The sequence below is a fragment of the Mchenga conophoros genome, linkage group LG5 (assembly GCF_057382185.1).
Source record: "Mchenga conophoros isolate Kocher_MC1m ecotype Shallow Benthic linkage group LG5, M_conophoros_male_GT1.1, whole genome shotgun sequence".
Classification (NCBI taxonomy): Eukaryota; Metazoa; Chordata; class Actinopteri; order Cichliformes; family Cichlidae; genus Mchenga; species Mchenga conophoros.
In genome coordinates, this window is record NC_140530.1 from 5397980 (window position 1) to 5416720 (window position 18741).

Here is an 18741-nt window from a genome sequence, read left to right on the forward strand (position 1 = left end):
AGAAGCTTCCGCTTTTACTTGAATAAACATGCAGTTATGCAGTGACGTGGGTTTGCAACTGTGTGAAGGAGCAGCGACGCTCTACCTGTTGATTAGACCCACGTGCAAAAACCCAAACTTGGTGTGTGTGTGTGTGTGTGTGTGTGTGTGTGTGTGTGTGTGTGTGTGTGACTGTGTGAGAGTGAGTGTGAGCGAGACAGCTGAGCGCAGGCGGAGCGCTTAGCCGCCGGCCGTGAAGGGGTTAAAGAGTTTTCAGTGTGCGGAGCGGCAGGCTGGAGGTTAGAGTGTTGCGGTGCAGAGCTCGTGGACGCGGCGGCAGTAGCGGCGTACAGCAGCGCACCGAGCGCGGTCAACTTCGCCACTACTGCACAATAAACACGCCATGTCGGAGCGAAGGAGACTCTGTGGATCTGACTGCGCGCGGTCCTACTACTAGCGAGCGTGTGTGCGCGCGCGTGAGAGAGAGAGAGAGAGAGAGAGAGAGGAGTGAAAGAGAGAGACAAGGAGAGGGCTGCTCTTTTGCTTTCTGTGGATATCGCCTTCATGGACGGGCAACGGGGCTTTTACGAGATGGAGAACCCAACAGAGAACCCCAGCAAGGCGGCGGAGTATCTGAAGGAGCTGAATAAGATCATCGAGACCCAGCAGGGGCTGCTGGAGAAGCAGAGGGTCCGGATTGAGGAGCTGGAGCTCCAGGTGACGGATCTTTGCAAGGAAAACGTCTGTCTAAAAGATCAGCACCAACGGCACCTGGCCACCTGCAGGCTCCAACAGGGCAACCACTCCGCCCTGGGAGCCATCAAAGAGAATGTCATGCAGGAAAAGTAAGTTATCTGGCATTGGGTGGTGCTTGGTTTGGCTGAATAGGATGCTGTCAAAGTTTATTTTCCTCATCTTGTTATTCGCTCCGCGGCTGGAGAGATATGTTGTGTGTCTGTTTCATCTCAACAACCAAACCAAATTCCCAGTTCTTCGCCACTTTGTCACGGATCAGCTCTTTAATTGTCCGTGTAACGTGCACACTGTCAGGGATTATTTCAGGCTTACACAAGGCTGTGCGAGCTGTGCACGCGTATTGCGTAATGGATCCCGTCAGGCGCATCGCTCAATAGATATGCAACCCCATGAAAATGATATTGTGTGGAGCTCAAACTGTATCGGATCATGGTGGTCGAAGTCTGAATCAGTGGGTGTGACTTTGTATTTTCGCAGGAGAGAAAAGCGCGACCCGTCTGTAGTTGCGTTGTGAGGAAACAAGTTTACGCATCCTTTGCTTAGTTAAGAGTTCAACCCCAGGCGAGTGGTCAGATGCTGTGTGTCATACATTTCCTGTGCCAGGAGCTCTCAGTGAGATGAGGAATTAATGTATGCAAACACCTTCAATTTGACTTGGACTCCTCACCAAAGTGGAGGGCTTTTACAATTGGAAAAGACGTAGTTGTGTTGGAGAGCAGCCGAGTGCCACTATCAGGAGAGAAATGTTCAATCAAAGCTGCCTAAACATGCTGGGTTAACTGCTTAGCAGATGGAAGTACAAAATCAGGCTGTGATACTCTTGTGGTATTGCATCTAAACAAGGATTCCCCATGGATTTATTGTGCACTGTGTTACTGACAAAAACAAGCAGCTTTACACATTCAGGACACTGCTCCCTGCTGATGAGATTACTTATTTGTACTTTTTCATTATGTTTGAATATGATGGACATATAAATTAAAAAAAAGTATTTATTAATTCTCACTCAAAAATATATATCATTTCACACACTTTGAGACACTTATCTCAAATTGGACACGGAAAGGAAATGTCTGAAAAAGCAGGTCCATCCAGGACTACTGCAGAGTGCTCAAGCTGCTCGCTTTCAGAAATGTTGCACTGTCGATTAATTTTCCATGAATCTATGCAATCAATACATGAAATGCAAAGTTAACATGAGACATTGATCACCAATATAGCAATGTTACAGTCTACTTGTTCATGTACTTCATGGGCCATATGCATCCTTGTTTGATTTCACAGTTTGAGCAGTTACCCTACGCAGGTTCCTTATCAGTTCTCTTATCAGTTCTCAATTCTTTAGTATTTAGGTATGAGCACAAAGCAACAGTACAAAATAAAAATAATAAGCAGCACACGCAGACTTCAAAGTGGTCACCACAGAGATTGTGCTATAGACAGTTGAACAGGCGGAAACAGAGGATGCAAACTGACTGCTCATCAGTTGAAGTTCATCTACCTGTTGAAGTTCAGGCTGCTGGGCTGGGGTCAGCACTCACTCAGCTTCATCATCAACCTGGATTCTTGGTTAGCTTAGCCTTAGCATGCTTTGTGTGCAGACCCTTGCAAAGAGCTGAAGTTTTGTTAGCAGCATAATGCGTTTGTTTCTGTTCTGTACGCAGTTTGCACTTCACCATCGCACTCTCATCCTTTTGTGCAATAAAATTAAAAGCAATATCCCTAACCACGCTGTAGACTGTGCCACTATTTTCCTCCTCCAGCAAACAAACTGAAATCGTGATTGTAGTGCAAGTGCAATTGGAACCAATAAGCACAATTCATAGGCAAGCAGCTGTGTTTGATTAACAATGAAAATATGGAGCCAAGGAGGTTCCTTCCTGTCGAAAGGGACTTTTTCCTTCCTACCATCGCCAAACTGAAGTAACATGGAATACAACACAGTTACACAAACATGTTCATTCAGACCTTGTGAAATAAAAGTTGGTAGCCTTCAATTGGGCAGTAACCACTTCATGGGCATTCTTTGCATAAACTTTTAATGAAAAAGACCATTTGGATTTATTTTGTGATTCTTTCAAGTTGCTTGCACATTACTTGAAACACTTGCTATCATCAAGTGAGTTAGCTTTTTCAATATCCCTTCTGTCACAAACCCGCTCACTGTTATGAACGAAGCTTTGACGGAGACGTTTGACTTCCAGGAGATATAAGATACACAGCATACAGCCCTGCATTAAAGGATTTCTTTCTGGAGTCATCTGAAAATTTGTTTTGTGGTGAATTGCTTGAACTATAAAGTGTGAAAACATAAAACAGAGAATAGCAGAAAGTGATAAATGACTACAGCAATTATTTTATTATCAAAGCTGCTGGGAACTGACTAAATACAGTTGCATTTAAAAATATAATACTGTATGGAGGATATGATCTCTGTTTAAAGCCTGTCCAGTGAATGAAACACCTTGAAGTTATCTTTTGAAGTTTAAGCACTAAACTTTAAGAACAATTTGAAAGCGAAGCAGCTGAAGCTGCAATATTCTGACATGTTTTGTGATTGTCAGCCAAAATATCTACTGGCTTTGTAAAATAAGGCAGTTTTGTCAGATGCTGTCTGCATCGATTACATTTATCATTTTTACATTACATTTGCCTTTAATGTACAAGCTGCCGGACTGCTGACCACAAAGAGAAAATCAGACCTGTGCATTAAAATGGGCTTTGTCACAGGTTCTATGGATAATTTCTTTCAGTGGTGGTTTGACTGCTCCTTGCAAATTATGGAAATCTACTCACTGTTAATTTGGATTTGTGGTGTTAGTTTGAAATAACTTCTACCATCCGGCAACTGTTCCGACTGACTTAGGAACATTTTGAAATGTTTTTAAGGGTATAAATTTAGACTCATTTTGTAAATACATTGTCCTGACTTTTTGGACTTTTATATTGCACATAGACAACATAAAAAATGAATGTTGTTACCGTGACTTCACTCGCTGGGTAGTGAAGGCTGGGTTTGAAGCCTCGAGATGAGCCTTTTTGCTGCTGTGAAAGTATTGATAACGTTGCCTGAGGGGATATTAGATACGATGTGATAAAATCTCTGATTACAGTGCTGTCATGGTTTCCTTCACGTCCTACATCCTCCTATGTGCTTTTAATGTAAATGTGAAACTACAGCATCTCCAGTGGTGAATGATCAGCTCTACAGTCTAATGGCTCGTTTAATGATCCCTGCACAAGTTCAGACACCAACAGCAGCTACTGCTCAAAATGCTGCCTTCACAAAAAGTAGTTCTGCTCAGAAAAGCTGCTTCTGCTGCAATAACCTGGCTGTTTATGTGTGCAGTGTGTGATGCAATAAAGCCCTTTTTCACCTATGACATCATTATCATATTTACTTGCTTACCACTTGTATGGGACTATAAATAGCTCTTGGTGCGACACAGATGATGGCAGCTCGTTTCACCTCCTGGGATTTTCCGTCCTATTATGGCTTTTTAGTTTCCAAGTGGGGAAGATATGTCTCTGAATTCTCCCGAAATTTTGTAAAACTGTATTACATAAGAGTTTGGTCAAAATCACTTCTTTTATGCACAAACACACACAGCTGACAGGGAGTCCTGTCCCCTGTGTTCTGTCCACAGTTGGGCCACGTCAGCTGTTCTTTTTGTGCTGACCACAGTCAGCATATAGTCCTGGCCTTGACTGGAGGACCAATGGGAGAGCTCTGTTCCTCGTGGGCCCTCTGACAGACGTCTACACACAGACACGGAGTGGATAATGTTAGTCTGTCACCACACAGTCACCCTGTTACTCTGGGTAGTCAGTGAAGTAAGAGCTGCTTCAGAGTCTGTTTGTGTTTTGCTACAGTGGGATCTTGTTATTCTCAACTTTACTCCCTATGAGCTAATCCTCTGTGGAAGGGCTGCTTTCCCCTGTTTACGCTTAAATGTTTAAAGTTTACATAGGACACAAGGTCACCCAGCTCTTATCAAGGTCACGTGTGATGTGTTGTGGGATCTGGAACAGAAGTGTGTAGAAGATTCTTTTGACATTACAGTTTTCATGTCCATTGCTAAGTTTTTAAGAAGGATCAGTGATATAAAGAACAATATATAATGTTTCTAGGCAGGGTCATTTTACCATTCAAGATACTTTTGGATGCTTTAATGGAGGGCTACACATACAGTACATCATAGTTTTTGAATTGCAGTGAAAGTCAATAAAGGGATTTGAGGTTTTAAGGGTATTTAATAATCCACATTCATTAAGTGAATTCCAGCGTATTTTGCATTTGCACACAGCTCAGGCTCAAACATTATATACAGCAGAGAAATCAGTGATGATACACAAGACTAGCTGCACAGTTGCATGTACTGTCATTTATCTTTTACATCAACAGACAGAGCAATGCATATGTTAATAATAATAACACATTTCCTCTCTATTGCTGAAAGTCAGGATTTCAGCCTGTCCTTAGTTTACAAGGATCTGTCAAATTTGAATAGCTTTTATAAATTGGAAATATTTTGCGCACACAGATTTCTGATACATTAAGCGACATGTTGGGCAGTATCCCTTTCAAATAAACTGACTCGTAAATCTGACTAAACTGGCTAATCACTTAGAATACTTCAAAGCAAAACAACAAAAAATCTGCAGTTTTTCTGGCTTTGGCTGGTCTGGACAAAAAAGATATTTGAAGACATCATCTTAGGGTCTGTGAAGCTGCCTGGAACTACTACAAGAAATCAGCAGATAAATGAATGCACACAGACCTCACGTGTGCAAATGTGAGTTTCTGTTTCATCACTGGGGCGATCGTGGCTCAAGAGTTGGGAGTTCGCCTTGTAATCGGAAGGTTGCCGGTTTGAGCCCTGGCTCAGACAGTCTCGGTCGTTCTGTTCTTGGGCAAGATACTTCACCCGTTGCCTACTGGTGGTGGTCAGAGGGCCCGGTGGCGCCAGTGTCCGGCAGCCTCGCCTCTGTCAGTGCGCCCCAGGGCAGCTGTAGCTACATTGTAGCTTGCCATCACCAGTGTGTGAATGGGTGTGTGAATGGGTGGATGACTGAATGTGTAAAGCGCTTTGGAGTCCTTAGGACCTAGAAAAGCGCTATACAAATACAGGCCATCACTTAGAAGTTCATAACAATGGCTAAATAAGGCCCACGTGAACAAACTTGTTTCAAACAGAGAGAATTCTGTTAATATTCTGGGTACCAGTTTCAGCTGTAAATTAATACAAATTTGGATCTGCGCAGTAATGTGTTTCTAATAGTTTTTGGATGCAAGTACGTGAGCAGACTTAAAAGCCAAGAAGAATCAAGTATATCAGACTTCGATGAACAGACGGTAGACGGTTCACATCACGCTCATTTTTCTTTTGCATTTGTTCACAAGAAGAATTTGAAGACGTCCTTCTTAAGGGGTGGATCGTTACTATCATTTGGTTTTTTGGGTTTTTTTTACAGGTCAGAACAAAGTGGTTGTAACTAATCTGGCTGTAAGGGGTATTAAGTCGATCAGCTGTTGGGAATTATTTGCTTAGTTGCTTTTGCTTTAATGTCATCTCAGTTTGAGTATGAAAAAGACATTTGACTACTTTAGCCTTGATCTGTGAAACTGGCAAAAAATAACCACACGAGTAGGTAATAAGAAAATTAATTATTAACTAATTATTAATTATGAATTTTGGAATCCCTACAGCTGAAATTTTGTCCTTCCTTAATCGCTATATTTTGGTATTTCTGTGAGTTCAAATTGCAACCCAAGTTTTAATATGGAATTAATTTAATATTTCCTTAAAAATATGATTTCTAGACCATTTATGAGCATGTCCTCTGCAGCATATAGAGCAGTAGCTGCTGTATAACATGCTTTAAAGCCTTATACTTAATAGGGTTTATTCAGCCAGCTCTGTGTCACATTGCGTTCCCTCAAAGGGACCGGAGAATGAACAATCCCCTGGACGTCCTTCACCCATCCCAAGAGCTGTTCTTTTGAAAGGGTGTTTATTTCAAAGTTGGACTCGAGGCTTTATCACTTCAGTGTGTTTACATGTGTGTGCGCAGCGCTGCAGGGAATAACATCTCGCTGGTCAGCAGCTCAGATTTCACAGCAAATCGCGAGTCAGAATTGTTCCCTGCCAGAAGACATATGAAAATTGGTCCGGAATACAACATCGTTTTGACTTTATGAGTAAGCACATATGCCACAGATGCTGTGGGAGAGCTGTGAAATATGAGCTGTTCTTTTAAAAAATATATATTTATTTATTTGATTTAAAGCCAAAGCTGAAATACATTTCACACAGAGAACAGTGTGGATTTTGAACCCCGAGGGTGGTCTTGACAGGCTGCCATTTGAATGCAGAAGATGAGAAGAATAAATAAAGTTTCAAAAGGAGAGAACACATTTTGCAGTGAAATGTTCATGGAGACTGTTTTGGAGGTAGAAGAGACCTTCTGCTTTATATGATTCTGTTAATGTTTATTCTCAGTATGTCACACCCTCTGTTGTTATGATGTGGGTAAACTTTCAAAAGAGTTAATAGAAAAACATAAAAAAAAAACCTGCAACCCTGCACATGAGAAGTGCAAAATGTGGTGATTTATCACACAATCAGGACAGGCATTAGAAGGCAGATGGTAATGAGAAATTGATAGATTGCCAGACCCAAAGGGGAGAAATAAACTCTAACTTGGTGAACACAAACTCCAGGACTGCATTCAATCAAAGTTGAGAGACTATTTCCTCTAATATACCAAATCTTTTCCCATGATGCTCCTCTTACCCTGTGGGGTCTGATCACTGTATGAGATTGAAAAGTTAATTAACCTTCTTTTTTATTCCTCCTTGAAAGGTCTTTATTGTCTGTGTTGGTGTCAACCAGATATAATTTCCAATTAAAACATATTTTTGTGGATAATAACCGTAACCAAACTGTGTCACATCAGGGCTTTTTTTTTTTTTTACAATGACTCCTCTTGTTGTGGAGCTACAACAGGATCTGTGGTGTTCTGTAAGCACGGCAGCAGTGCTTGACAAGTGAAGTCTAAAACTAGATTAATACACGCCAAAGTGTCTGTGGCCCATTAAGGTTGTCAAGAAGCCCAGTAACTTATTTTGGTTGTTTGTTGCATTGTGGATAAACCTAAGGTCTTTTACAGGAGACTCAAGGGGGACCGACTTGCTAGATAAGCTGTGAGATCAATTGGCATCTATAAAAAAAATCACTGTTTAGAATGAATGGGCAATCTGCTGTTTTTCTCTCCAAGACCATCTCTCTGTGTTAGCCTCGCAGAAGACTAGCAACCTGTCCAGGGTGTATGCTGCTTCTCGCACTATGGTAGGTGTGTTAGGCTGGTTACAAGTTTCACAAGTTTTGGTGTTGCAGATTCCTTTGGGGTTGGGTCGCCAAGGACATCCAGCATCACAAATGTGCCAAATCAAATGGAGTGGACCCTCATGAATAAGGGAACAACTGAACGGAGCCTCTTTGATCGTAACTATAGATAAAATGATATTTTACAATTTTTCAGATAGAAAGTGGTGCAGAAAGGTGAAGATGTCAGTGCACAGCTCAAAATATCTAACATAAGATAAAATCGCCAGCATTAAATGATGAAACTTTAAACCTTAATGTGGTCCAATTCCAGTTTGTCTTGTTGTTGATGGTTAGTATATCCATTTACAATGCATTATTCTGCAGCTGTGACGTGAGCTGAAAGAGATGCTTATTAGCTATACACGCTTTCACACAATAACTGCAACAGAGTTTCTATGTAACCATAAGTAACAATACAATAAGGCTTGTTTTCAACTCTTGGACCAACAGAATATAGCACAAAGCTTATGTCGAGCTATATGAATAATTTGATAATAGACTGTAATGGTTTTCACCCTGGAGGCTCCTGTACTGGCACCAGACAGTATCTGTTAACATAGTAGAGGGCTCTGATAGCCAAAGGCTCTCCCTCCTAGGAACTACAAGTAAGCCTGCAGTCTGAAAGCTCTATTGGCATAATAAGTCCATGAGACTCAGAGCCCGTAGTTGCTCTGCCCCAAGACTGTGGAATGCACTTCCACCAGATCTCTGGTTTATAAATTCTTTCTACTTTTAAATCACCTCTCAAAACCCGTCTGTTCAGGACTGCACAGCCGTCATTATTACTTGGCCGTAGTGGATTGTTACCTTCATTAGTTTTATAGTTGTGGTTTTATTTGTTTGCTTTTTGTGTATATGTTTTTATTTTGCTTTTCTAGTGTAAGGTGACCTTGAGGGTCTTTAAAGATTATTATTATTATTATAACTGTGAGGATTTTGACATTAGAGGCACCAGAATTCCAAAAAACTGGCCAGACTGAGCGACAAATAAGATTTGTAATTTTAAATAGAATTTGATACAAACAAGTATTTAAGATTAATTTTGGGGGGCTTTTATTAGTTTTACAAAGTTCAAATTAATTTTGGATCACATTCGGTCGCACAGTGTCATTGTGAACAACTTATTGCCTGCATTTTAAAACTGATCTCACAGTTGGCTCCAGCATAGGAAGCACATTTTAAAGAATTCATTTGTGCTTCACGTGCAGCCTTTCTCTCACTGCTGCGACTCAGTTCACAGCCCTTCACCTCATCAGCTCTTCTCCTCAAGCCCGAAACCCATCCGATTCTGCAGCTCCGCTACAGATTTTCACTTTACTTTTCTTGGATTAGTTCTCCACACTCTGTGACTCTGTGTTCAGTTCAGCTACGCTTCCCTGCTGCTCTACACCGCCAGCAACCTGTCCATTTTTTCACACGTTCCATTAAACACTGCTCTGACCTGGCTCAGCACCCTGTTTGTGTCTCTTTCAGCCCTGCAGTAATTCTTCATCTTTCATCTAACTTCATTTCCCTATATATTAATCAATTACAGCTAGCTAGCTCATGTTAGAGCAGCCCCTTTGGTGGAGTTACTATACTCATGTACTTAAATTGTTCTTTGCTGGTTATTGGTTTTTGATTTGGTGGTCTGTGAGCACACACACACACACACACACACACACACACACACACACACACACACACACACACACACACACACACACTCTCCGGAGGGAAGTTTTGGGGAGAAGACAGGAGGAGAGGAACTGAAGAGCAGCATATCAGACTGTAATTCTGCTTCCTGGTCCCAGCTCTGGACAGTCGTGTTTCGGGGTGTTTAATACATTTGTTCACATTTCTAGAACTACTTTAGCTCCATCTAAAGTATGATGGATGCCATCTCTCTTCTAATTATGTATGAAGCCAATGTTCTTTTCTGGTTTCAGGAGCACGTGCAGCAGAACATATCACTACTGGTAGTATCAGAGTGCTACATGGTTTTAGCAAAAGTACACACTGACTGGTTATTCATTTTAGTCACCTCTGATGGATGTAGATTACCAAATCTGTACTTATCCACAGTTGTATGTAGTTGATTATGTTCATTTTTGTAACAGCTGATTGTTTATGGTCATTTTGACACAGGAGACTGTGGGGATTGAGTCGTGTGGCTATTCGGTTTGTCTGTGTTTTTCAGCCCTGCAGGTGTCTCCCTAATAAAGAGGCCACCTTATGGTGTGATCATTAACAAAGTTAGCTGAATTGCTGTTGCGTATATTTAGAACTGATTCAATAACACTGACCCGTGACTCATTGTTAAAAGGATAACTGATTGGACAGAAGTAAAAATGTAAATTATTTTGCATATAATATCATATCATAGCCTGGTGATGATAATGAGGAATTTTATTGATAGCAGCCTATGATTGTTCTGTTTGGGTTTAGTTGGGCTGATCCTGATTGAACCAAGTTCATGTGAAAAATGTAAAGAAAATTACTGCAAACACAAAAGAAAAAAAATGGCATTATTTATGCAAAGTGCATACTTTGTGCTGTCTGAAAGGTAATGATCTGACCTTAGATTCAGTTTCTAAAATGAGTTTTAGTAATATATAAGAGATAATAAGACCATAAAAAGCTCCAGTACGACTGCTGGGGTTGAACAGTTGAATTTTCAGATTGTTCAGCCTCTTTGTGTTCTTGTTCAGGCTCCAGTGTCATTACTCTTTACTTGTTACTTTTAAAAACGGTAATGTGTTACTCCTTGGAGCGTGTGATTCATTATCATAGTACCGTAATGAATTACATTCTCATTTAATCCTGGATGACTACTAGTCAGCTCTTCTAGCACCAATGTATGAAATGCATAATGCATACGATAGCAGATATGAGAGTTATGAGGTTGATCGTCCGTTGCATCACCTTTGCATCAACTTTTTTAGTAGCAATTAGCATAAAGATGGTGCTTTGGATGCAGTTGAACTGTCACGAAAGACTCTTTTAAGAATTCGTATTAAGATTCAAATCAGCTGTGACTGTTTCCTTGAAATAAATCGGACCCCTCTGGGAGCTCTGTGTTGAGTCATGCTTATCGATAATCTCATGGCAGTGCAGGAGCACATAATGTTTACTGGAACAGAACGGTACAAATTAGATTTTTTTTTCCTGAGTTTTTGCCAAGAAGTGTTTGATGTATGAGGTACCAGTGTAAAGATGCCCAGAGTGTTAAGAGACAGTTTTATTTGCATTCATCATTAATCATGGCAATTGGTTTAAGACCAAACAAACCTTCACTCATAAAACACCTGTAAAGTTCCTTTTGAAGGTTTAGAAAGCTCTGTTGTTCGCGTTAGCTTTCAGTGGTCCTTTCTGTTAGCGCCTGTCTGCCTTTGACAGCACTTTAGCCCCAATAACTGTCATCTCAGTCAGCAGATTTCCACGTGACTGTTGTCAGAGAACTGTTGTGAACCTGCTCTAATATTTTATGGGTTGTATTCTTTATGATGTGAATGTCTTTACTCACACTGTGCTACAATCAAAAGAACTTGCTTGCAAAACAGATATGCACTTTCCTTTTCAAAGTATTTCAGTGAAGTGCTCAAAATTTCAGCCATTTAATGGTCATTGAATATGGTAATGATCATATATTGTGCAGGTTGTGTGAACAGGGAAGGGAAAAGTCTGGAACCAAAGGCATGGAATATGCACGGCTTGTTGGAGGATGGGGGAAATTGTCCAAAAATGTCCAAAAAATGAACCTTTTATGATTGATGTCACCAATTTCTACCTATTTACTCACTGATTGCACTCCATTAAACAATAGGCACCTACTTTCCTGCATTGTGGTGAATTTATTTACACCAATTTTGTGGATTTTAATAGCTCACACTTATAGTTACTTACAGTTTACTTACAGTTTGCAGTTTTAGTAACTTACAGTTACTTGAAAAAGTCGTTTCCGGTTGGTTAACAAACGTGTGCAGCACACAAAGACACATACCTGCTAGTGCAAAGTAAGAAATTCATGAAATACTGAATTACATTCAGCAAAACAGAAACAGAAATCAGAAGACACGAACAACATCATTTCTCTACTGAGTGAACGTGAGGCTTTTACACACAAACTCGCTACAGCTGTAACTGGTCATATCCTTAACTCAAGTATCCAAAAAGATGACTTATGAAAGAATTGACCCATAGAACCATTCAAGGGGGGAAGCTGTCCATAGAGGTTTAACCCTGTTTAGTAACAGGCTGTAAACATTCCTAATGTTAAAAAGATGGCGATTTTAACAAAGGAGGCAGTCTCCACGTGGCCATTTTTGATTTGCAAGACATATTTCAGGAGTCTGAGACATTACTCACTGAGAAATGTCCTCATGCTTTTCCGTCTTCTTTTCTGTTTTTATGGAAAATCTATTATGTACAGCAGTCCTGGAATTTAGTCAAAGACATGACATTAAATTGATCTACCCTGACACCATCCACTTCAGAGGAGATGATAACATTTTTCAGTAGGATTTTATCAGGTGTGCAAATGGAGGCCATCTATCATTGAGGTGAATCCATTTCTCTGCCAGCTGAAGGACCTATCATGTAGACTGCTCATCTGTTGCATTGTTGTGTGCCCAAAGTGCAAAAATGAGCTGGAATTGTACATTTAAGTCACTAACCATATTAGGCAGGAAGTTGCGTGCATACATGTAGGTTATGTTAAAGTTTAGCATGGTATGAGGATTTGTCAGCTTGATTCCACTCTCCTCTACTGTTTCGTATTCAGTCACTAGTTTAACAATAGCTGCACGGGATGCTTTCTGGAGAACATATGATGAACACATTTAATATGAAACAGCGCCCCCTCAGCCTTGCACCCTTTCAAAATACTTTATATCCAGGTGTGCTGGCCTCGGGTGGATAGTTGTTTTACAGGATTCTTAGGACAAACTCAATATATCTAAATTAAAATTTACAAGTAGCTGTTTCATGTATTTAGTCTCGGGAACAAAGGAACATTTTCTACTTCCCTAAAAGACCTTTGGTTTTAATGGAGAGGTCCCATATATTTATTAACCATTTGATTTATCGGTTAGCTGATCTTTGTTCAGTATTTTTATGAAATATCGGTTGGCTGATGACTAAAAGAGTGATTTTGGATTCCATTCATTTCAATGGTGGTTGAACATAAGGCATTCGAGTTGTGTTTGCTGGATATGTTGGTGAACTTGTCATACAAATATTTCATGTAGATAACTGGCTTATCAACACGTTCTCACTCCCAAAGCGTAACATATTACGTTTTTGGCTACCCACCACGTTCCTAAATGACGACCTCGGAAAAAAGAGGAAATATGAGAACCGTCTGGACTGAATCTACACATGTTCGCTCTTAGCTTCTGAGGATTTTTACAGTTCTGGCTGGTTACACCAGCTGTGGATGAACTCCCATTCCCCGTGCGAACACACCTTTCAGCAGCCACCCACACTCCATCTGTTATTACAGGTAGTTCAAAGACTTGTCCATCTGGTAACAAATCGATGTGTCTGTTTCTCCCAGACAACAATTAAAAAATTAGAGAGGGAACATGAGCTGACTGTTTTTATTTCATGGCTTATTATCAGGAATGCAGACGGCAGAATGACCCTTCTGTGGTTTGGCTTTGTTGTCCACAAGGACCAAGATGATGGAAAGATGGACATAGGAATCTCTATAGAAAAGGCCAATATTAAATAAGACAAATGCATTCAAGTATAGCCCCACTGTTTGATTGCATCTGTCAATGTTAGCAGTGGTCCGTCAATACAACCGAGAACACCGGCAACTCATTTTAGAAATTTTTTTATTTTTATATCCAACTCAATCCATGTGAACCGTGTCCTTGCACTTAATTAGAAGACAGACAGAAAGTCACAAACAAGTACTGTTAGATTATTTCAGGAACTGAGTGAGTGGGACTATAATGACATGCTGAAAAAGAATTGTGTTTTTAGAGAAAATGTTATGCTTTTAAGATCCAGTCAGTCATTGTGCTGTAAGGTAGTTGCGCATCGGCTTTACACTGTAGCTATAGTTATTGTTTGATTTGTACTGGCAAATTAGTTCAGTGGCGCTGATCACTGTCTGTTAGTAACATTAGTCTAATTAGACACATCCTGCTGGTCTCTGTGTATGGCTGCCTCTCCCTCAAACTGGTTCTTCTGGGGGCTTATTCCTGTTAAAAGGGAGTTTTTCTTTCCCACTGTCGCCAAGTGTTTGTTCATCGAAGGCCATCTGGTCATTGGGTTTTTTCTGTACTACCCCATGGTCTAATATAAGTCCCTAGACTATTGTGATACTATTGTGACTGTTGATGTGTATGTTGTGCATTGCTCTTGCCTTCTCATGCATCTTTTACCATGGACTATTGCTTATTAATGTTTTACAGCATCACAGAAGTAAGGAAACTTCAACTGGCACAATCTAGCAAGCTGCATGCTTTTGGGAAATATCCAGAGGTGTCAGTGATACAACAAACTACAAAAGTCATTGTTTCTGTTGTGGTCTAAAATTTAGATCACAACATAAAGAACGCAGAGATTTAGAGATTTTTACATAAAGCAAACTTTAACTAAAAATAAAGTATGACATGAGAGGCAGGATCACCTTGAAATGGGGCATTGTCCCATTAATTTATTCCTAATCTACATATTGTTCCTGTCCATCAAACATAAAATGTGTATTTTTCAGTCCATGATCAAATATTTGTTATCCTCCTCTGAGGGCAGAATATCTAAAGGTCAGGTGTGAGTATAAATGAGCTCTGTGAAAGATCCACTCACAGAGCTACTTTGTTAAATTCCTATGTGAGATGTCATCTTGACATTTTCGGTCAGAACAGTTTAGAGGTTCAGTCTGATGTCGGTTTGAAAGTCTTTTGTTGAATATGGTTCAGAACTTAAAAAAAGGGACATGAAAACATAAAGTCGTCGAGTTTCATAAATGGTATGATGGTGATGTGTTCAGCTGTTTCTTGCCACCTTTGTTTATTCAGATAATTTTATATATGTGTACTGGAACGAGTGGTGTTGGTCATGATAATGCGTGGCTTCAGTAATCTTCATGAAATACAACAACCCAAGACAGCTGTTATCTCATGAAACCACATGGTGAGATTTTAAGTGAAAAAACTCTCCAAATATATTTGCCTTTTTCTTTTCAGCTGAAATGTTGACTCTGCAGTCTTGACCTGTATTGGTTTTAAGCCACCCTCTACCTGCTCATGACAAAGTAAAAGCTTCACAGATGTTGACTGTAGCTAAAATGTATTTATGATATTACTGCGGTATCTACCCAGTCTGTGCTTGGGGTCAGACATGTCCTTCAGGGCCAGGCAGCCGATATGGATCTGTTGACAGCATTGAGGTGAGTTCTATTTGATTTCACATCCCCCAGAAGACTGAATACTTGAGCTGCTCTGGAAGCACAGATTTTCCACTCAGCTTATTATTGAATGCTGCAGGTTTTCTCAGCAGTTATCGGAGGTTCAGTGTGGAGTTGACTAACGGTTAGTGTTAATGACAACTTTAACTTTCAGAGCCATGCACATAGTTAAATGATAACATATCCATGCCAGTTCTCAACTGTAATGACCAAACTATCAATCCCTAAATGTTAAATAGCTCAGATTCCCAATGTCTGTTTTTTTAAGTAATTTATTAATGAAATATAGAATACAAAAATATTAGAAATACTTAGATTTGGAATTTGTTTTGCTCTCTCCTTCCTGTTTTTATGGACAGAAACCAAACTAATACCACTGCTTCATCATGCATATTGGTATGTTTTATTAGAACGGTATCAAATGTGACATCCATAGGCTCGAGCCAAGCCGTTACCATAGGCAAGAGGCAGGGACCACCCTGCACAGGTCGCCTATCTGGACTAACGCAGAAAGAGACAACCATTCACACTCACTTTCAAACCTGTGGACAATTTAGAATCACCAGTTAACCTAGCATAACATGTCTTTGGACTGTGGGAGGAAGCTGGAGTACCCGGAGAGAACCCATGCAAAAACAGTTGTGTTTTGAAATTATTTACATTTTTGTATGATTTTAAGGCAGTTAAGAGGTAATCCAAAAACACTATAAAAGTAAAGTGTAATTTTAAAAAAATGTAGTGGTGGTGTGAAACTAATATGAGATACCAAATATATGAAAACCTCTTTGGTATCAGTGAAAGAACATGCTTGTCTGGGTTGTACACTGCCTCTCGCCTACTGTCAGCTCGGACAATCTCAAATGCCAGTGTGCCCCAGAGTTAAATAAGCATTTACAAAATGCATAGAGGGATGAATAGATGACTGACAATAGCACTGGATGGAATCAGATGGAACTGGTTTTGGAAAAACATAAAATTAAGTGATTAGACATCCTCAAAAACAGGAGCAGAGTCTAAAGTCGTGCCAGTAACTCTCTGAAAGAGCATTCTCACCTAGCATCTAATGGTTCTGTATGAGAAAAAGTCTTGACCTGGCGATTGCAGAAGATAAAAACCTCATTTACAACTTGTTATTAATAGAACATTCATGTTCATACAAACAGAACCGGGATCGGGATCGGGTGTTAATGCAGTTCTGCGCAGCATGAATATAGTGCGAAAATAAAATCAGTTCCAGAAGTTCAAAGGCTATCTTATTTTTGTTACCCATTCCTGTTAACTCAGAAAGCCTGATAGAAGCAACGTGTAGCTGCAGTGATGATATCTCAACAGCAGCACATAATTACCACACAGCAGTGTTACCTCTTATGAGCAGCACTCTGTGATATTTTGGTATGTGCATACCAAAGTAAAATCAGATTGTATCTCGAGTTTAAATGCAAACCCTTCTCATCCATTTGGAAACATTAAGGTTTCAAGTAAGAGGCTTGACTGCTTCGATTGACAAGTGTGCCAACATAGACAGTGGTATTGTTAGGTGTCTGCTATGGTTGTGCTGTTGGGACTTTTTGATCATTTTTATTTGAGTTATCTGATAAATTATGAGCTTCTCTGTGATGCAGTTTTTCAGGTTTAGTGAGTGAAATTCTGCCATTTCTTTAGCTTGTTACTTCACACTGTGTCTGTCTGTATGTGTTTTAGTGATGTAGCTACCTGATCACTTTACTCTCATCAACTTCAAAATGTCGAGAAGTGAATAGGTGACTGCATCCATCTTTTATATACAGTCTATGGATTTCTCTGATGATTTGTCTCCTGGTATTTGAGTAATTTCAGTCGACACATGTGTCTGGTGGCGACCTGGCAGCCTCACCTCTAGCCTTGCCACAAACTTGTTTTCATTAACTTTGTGCATCATAAAGAAAATGAAACCCTGAGAGGTATTTTCAAAGTGGTAAGATTAGATATTCCAAACATGTGTGGCTGTTTTTTCAGGAACTACGATGGGAGCCCACACTGCCCATACTATTTATTTCACTAAACTGTAGCACAACATTGACGATGTTCCAGATTGCTGCAGTCTTCACCCTGAGCCTGGCTATGCCAACCTAATCTCCAGTTCTTGTGACATAATTTTTTTCGTTGTCTTGAACAGTCCAAAGGTCACAGCAGGTCACGGAAGAGCTCTTCTTGGTTTGTCAGCCTTTATTTCACAGCTACATTCCAGTCCCTGTGGTTATATAATTACATATCTCTGGTGCACTGGTAAAATCTGGTTGTATGGTCCAGTTGCTTGTGTGGTTTGAAACTGTAAGTTGTGCACCAAGGAAGAATTTCCAGAGAGTAAACAAACACTGAGTTTAAAATGCAGAAAAGTATAGTGGGTTGTCTGTATAATATACTTATGTAGTTGTTAGTTTACCTAGTATGGAGTTGTATAATTTTAGAAATATGCTTACTTTACTCCCCAAAAGGAACCGGCCCAATGAGCTGAATGACTTCCGACCGGTGGCACTGACGTCACATCTTATGAAGACTCTAGAGCGGCTCAACCTCCTCTGACCACAGGTACAACATGCCCAGGACCCACTACAGTTTGCATACAAGGCAGATGTCGGAGTGGAGGATGGATCCTGTACCTCCTACACAGAGCCCACTCACACCTGGATGGGGGAAAAGGCACGGTCAGGATCCTGTTTCTTGACTTTTCCAGTGCCTTTAATACCATCTAGCCCTGTATGCTTCAGGAAAAACTGAACAGGATGGAGGTGGACCCCTGCCTGGTGGCTTGGATCTCCGACTACCTCACCGACAGACCACAGTACGTCAGGCTGAAGGACATCACGTCTGACACTGTGGTCAGCAGCACAGGAGCACCACAGGGAACTGTGCTGTCCCCTCTTCTCTTCACCCTGTACACCTCTGACTTCTGCTACAACTCTGAATTATGCCACATTCAGAAGTTTGCAGACGACACGGCCATCATGGGGTGTATCTGGGATGATCAGGAAGAGGAGTACAGAAGTCTGGTGAGGAACTTTGTCGCATGGAGTCACACAAACCACCTGCAACTCAACACCTCAAAGACTAAGGAACTGGTTGTGGACTTCGGGAGGTCCAGAGAAGGTCCACTGCCGGTTCAGATAGAGGGGGAGGAGGTGGAGGTGGTCAACAAGTACAAGTACCTCGGGCTGTGGGTGGACAATAAACTGGACT

At 40.6% G+C, this 18741-nt stretch overlaps 1 protein-coding gene across 6 annotated transcripts in view; it reads left to right on the forward strand.

Annotated features, from left to right (window-relative positions):
• The first annotated feature begins 278 nt into the window (after positions 1–278).
• Positions 279–18741, forward strand: part of iqsec1b (IQ motif and Sec7 domain ArfGEF 1b) — a 246871-nt gene continuing 228408 nt past the window's right edge. For all 6 annotated transcript variants that reach the window (XM_085272895.1, XM_085272897.1, XM_085272899.1 and 3 more), the window contains exon 1: positions 279–824. In XM_085272895.1, the coding sequence (XP_085129021.1) occupies positions 544–824 (281 nt within the window). In that variant the 5' untranslated portion in view covers positions 279–543. The remainder of the gene's footprint in view (positions 825–18741) is intronic.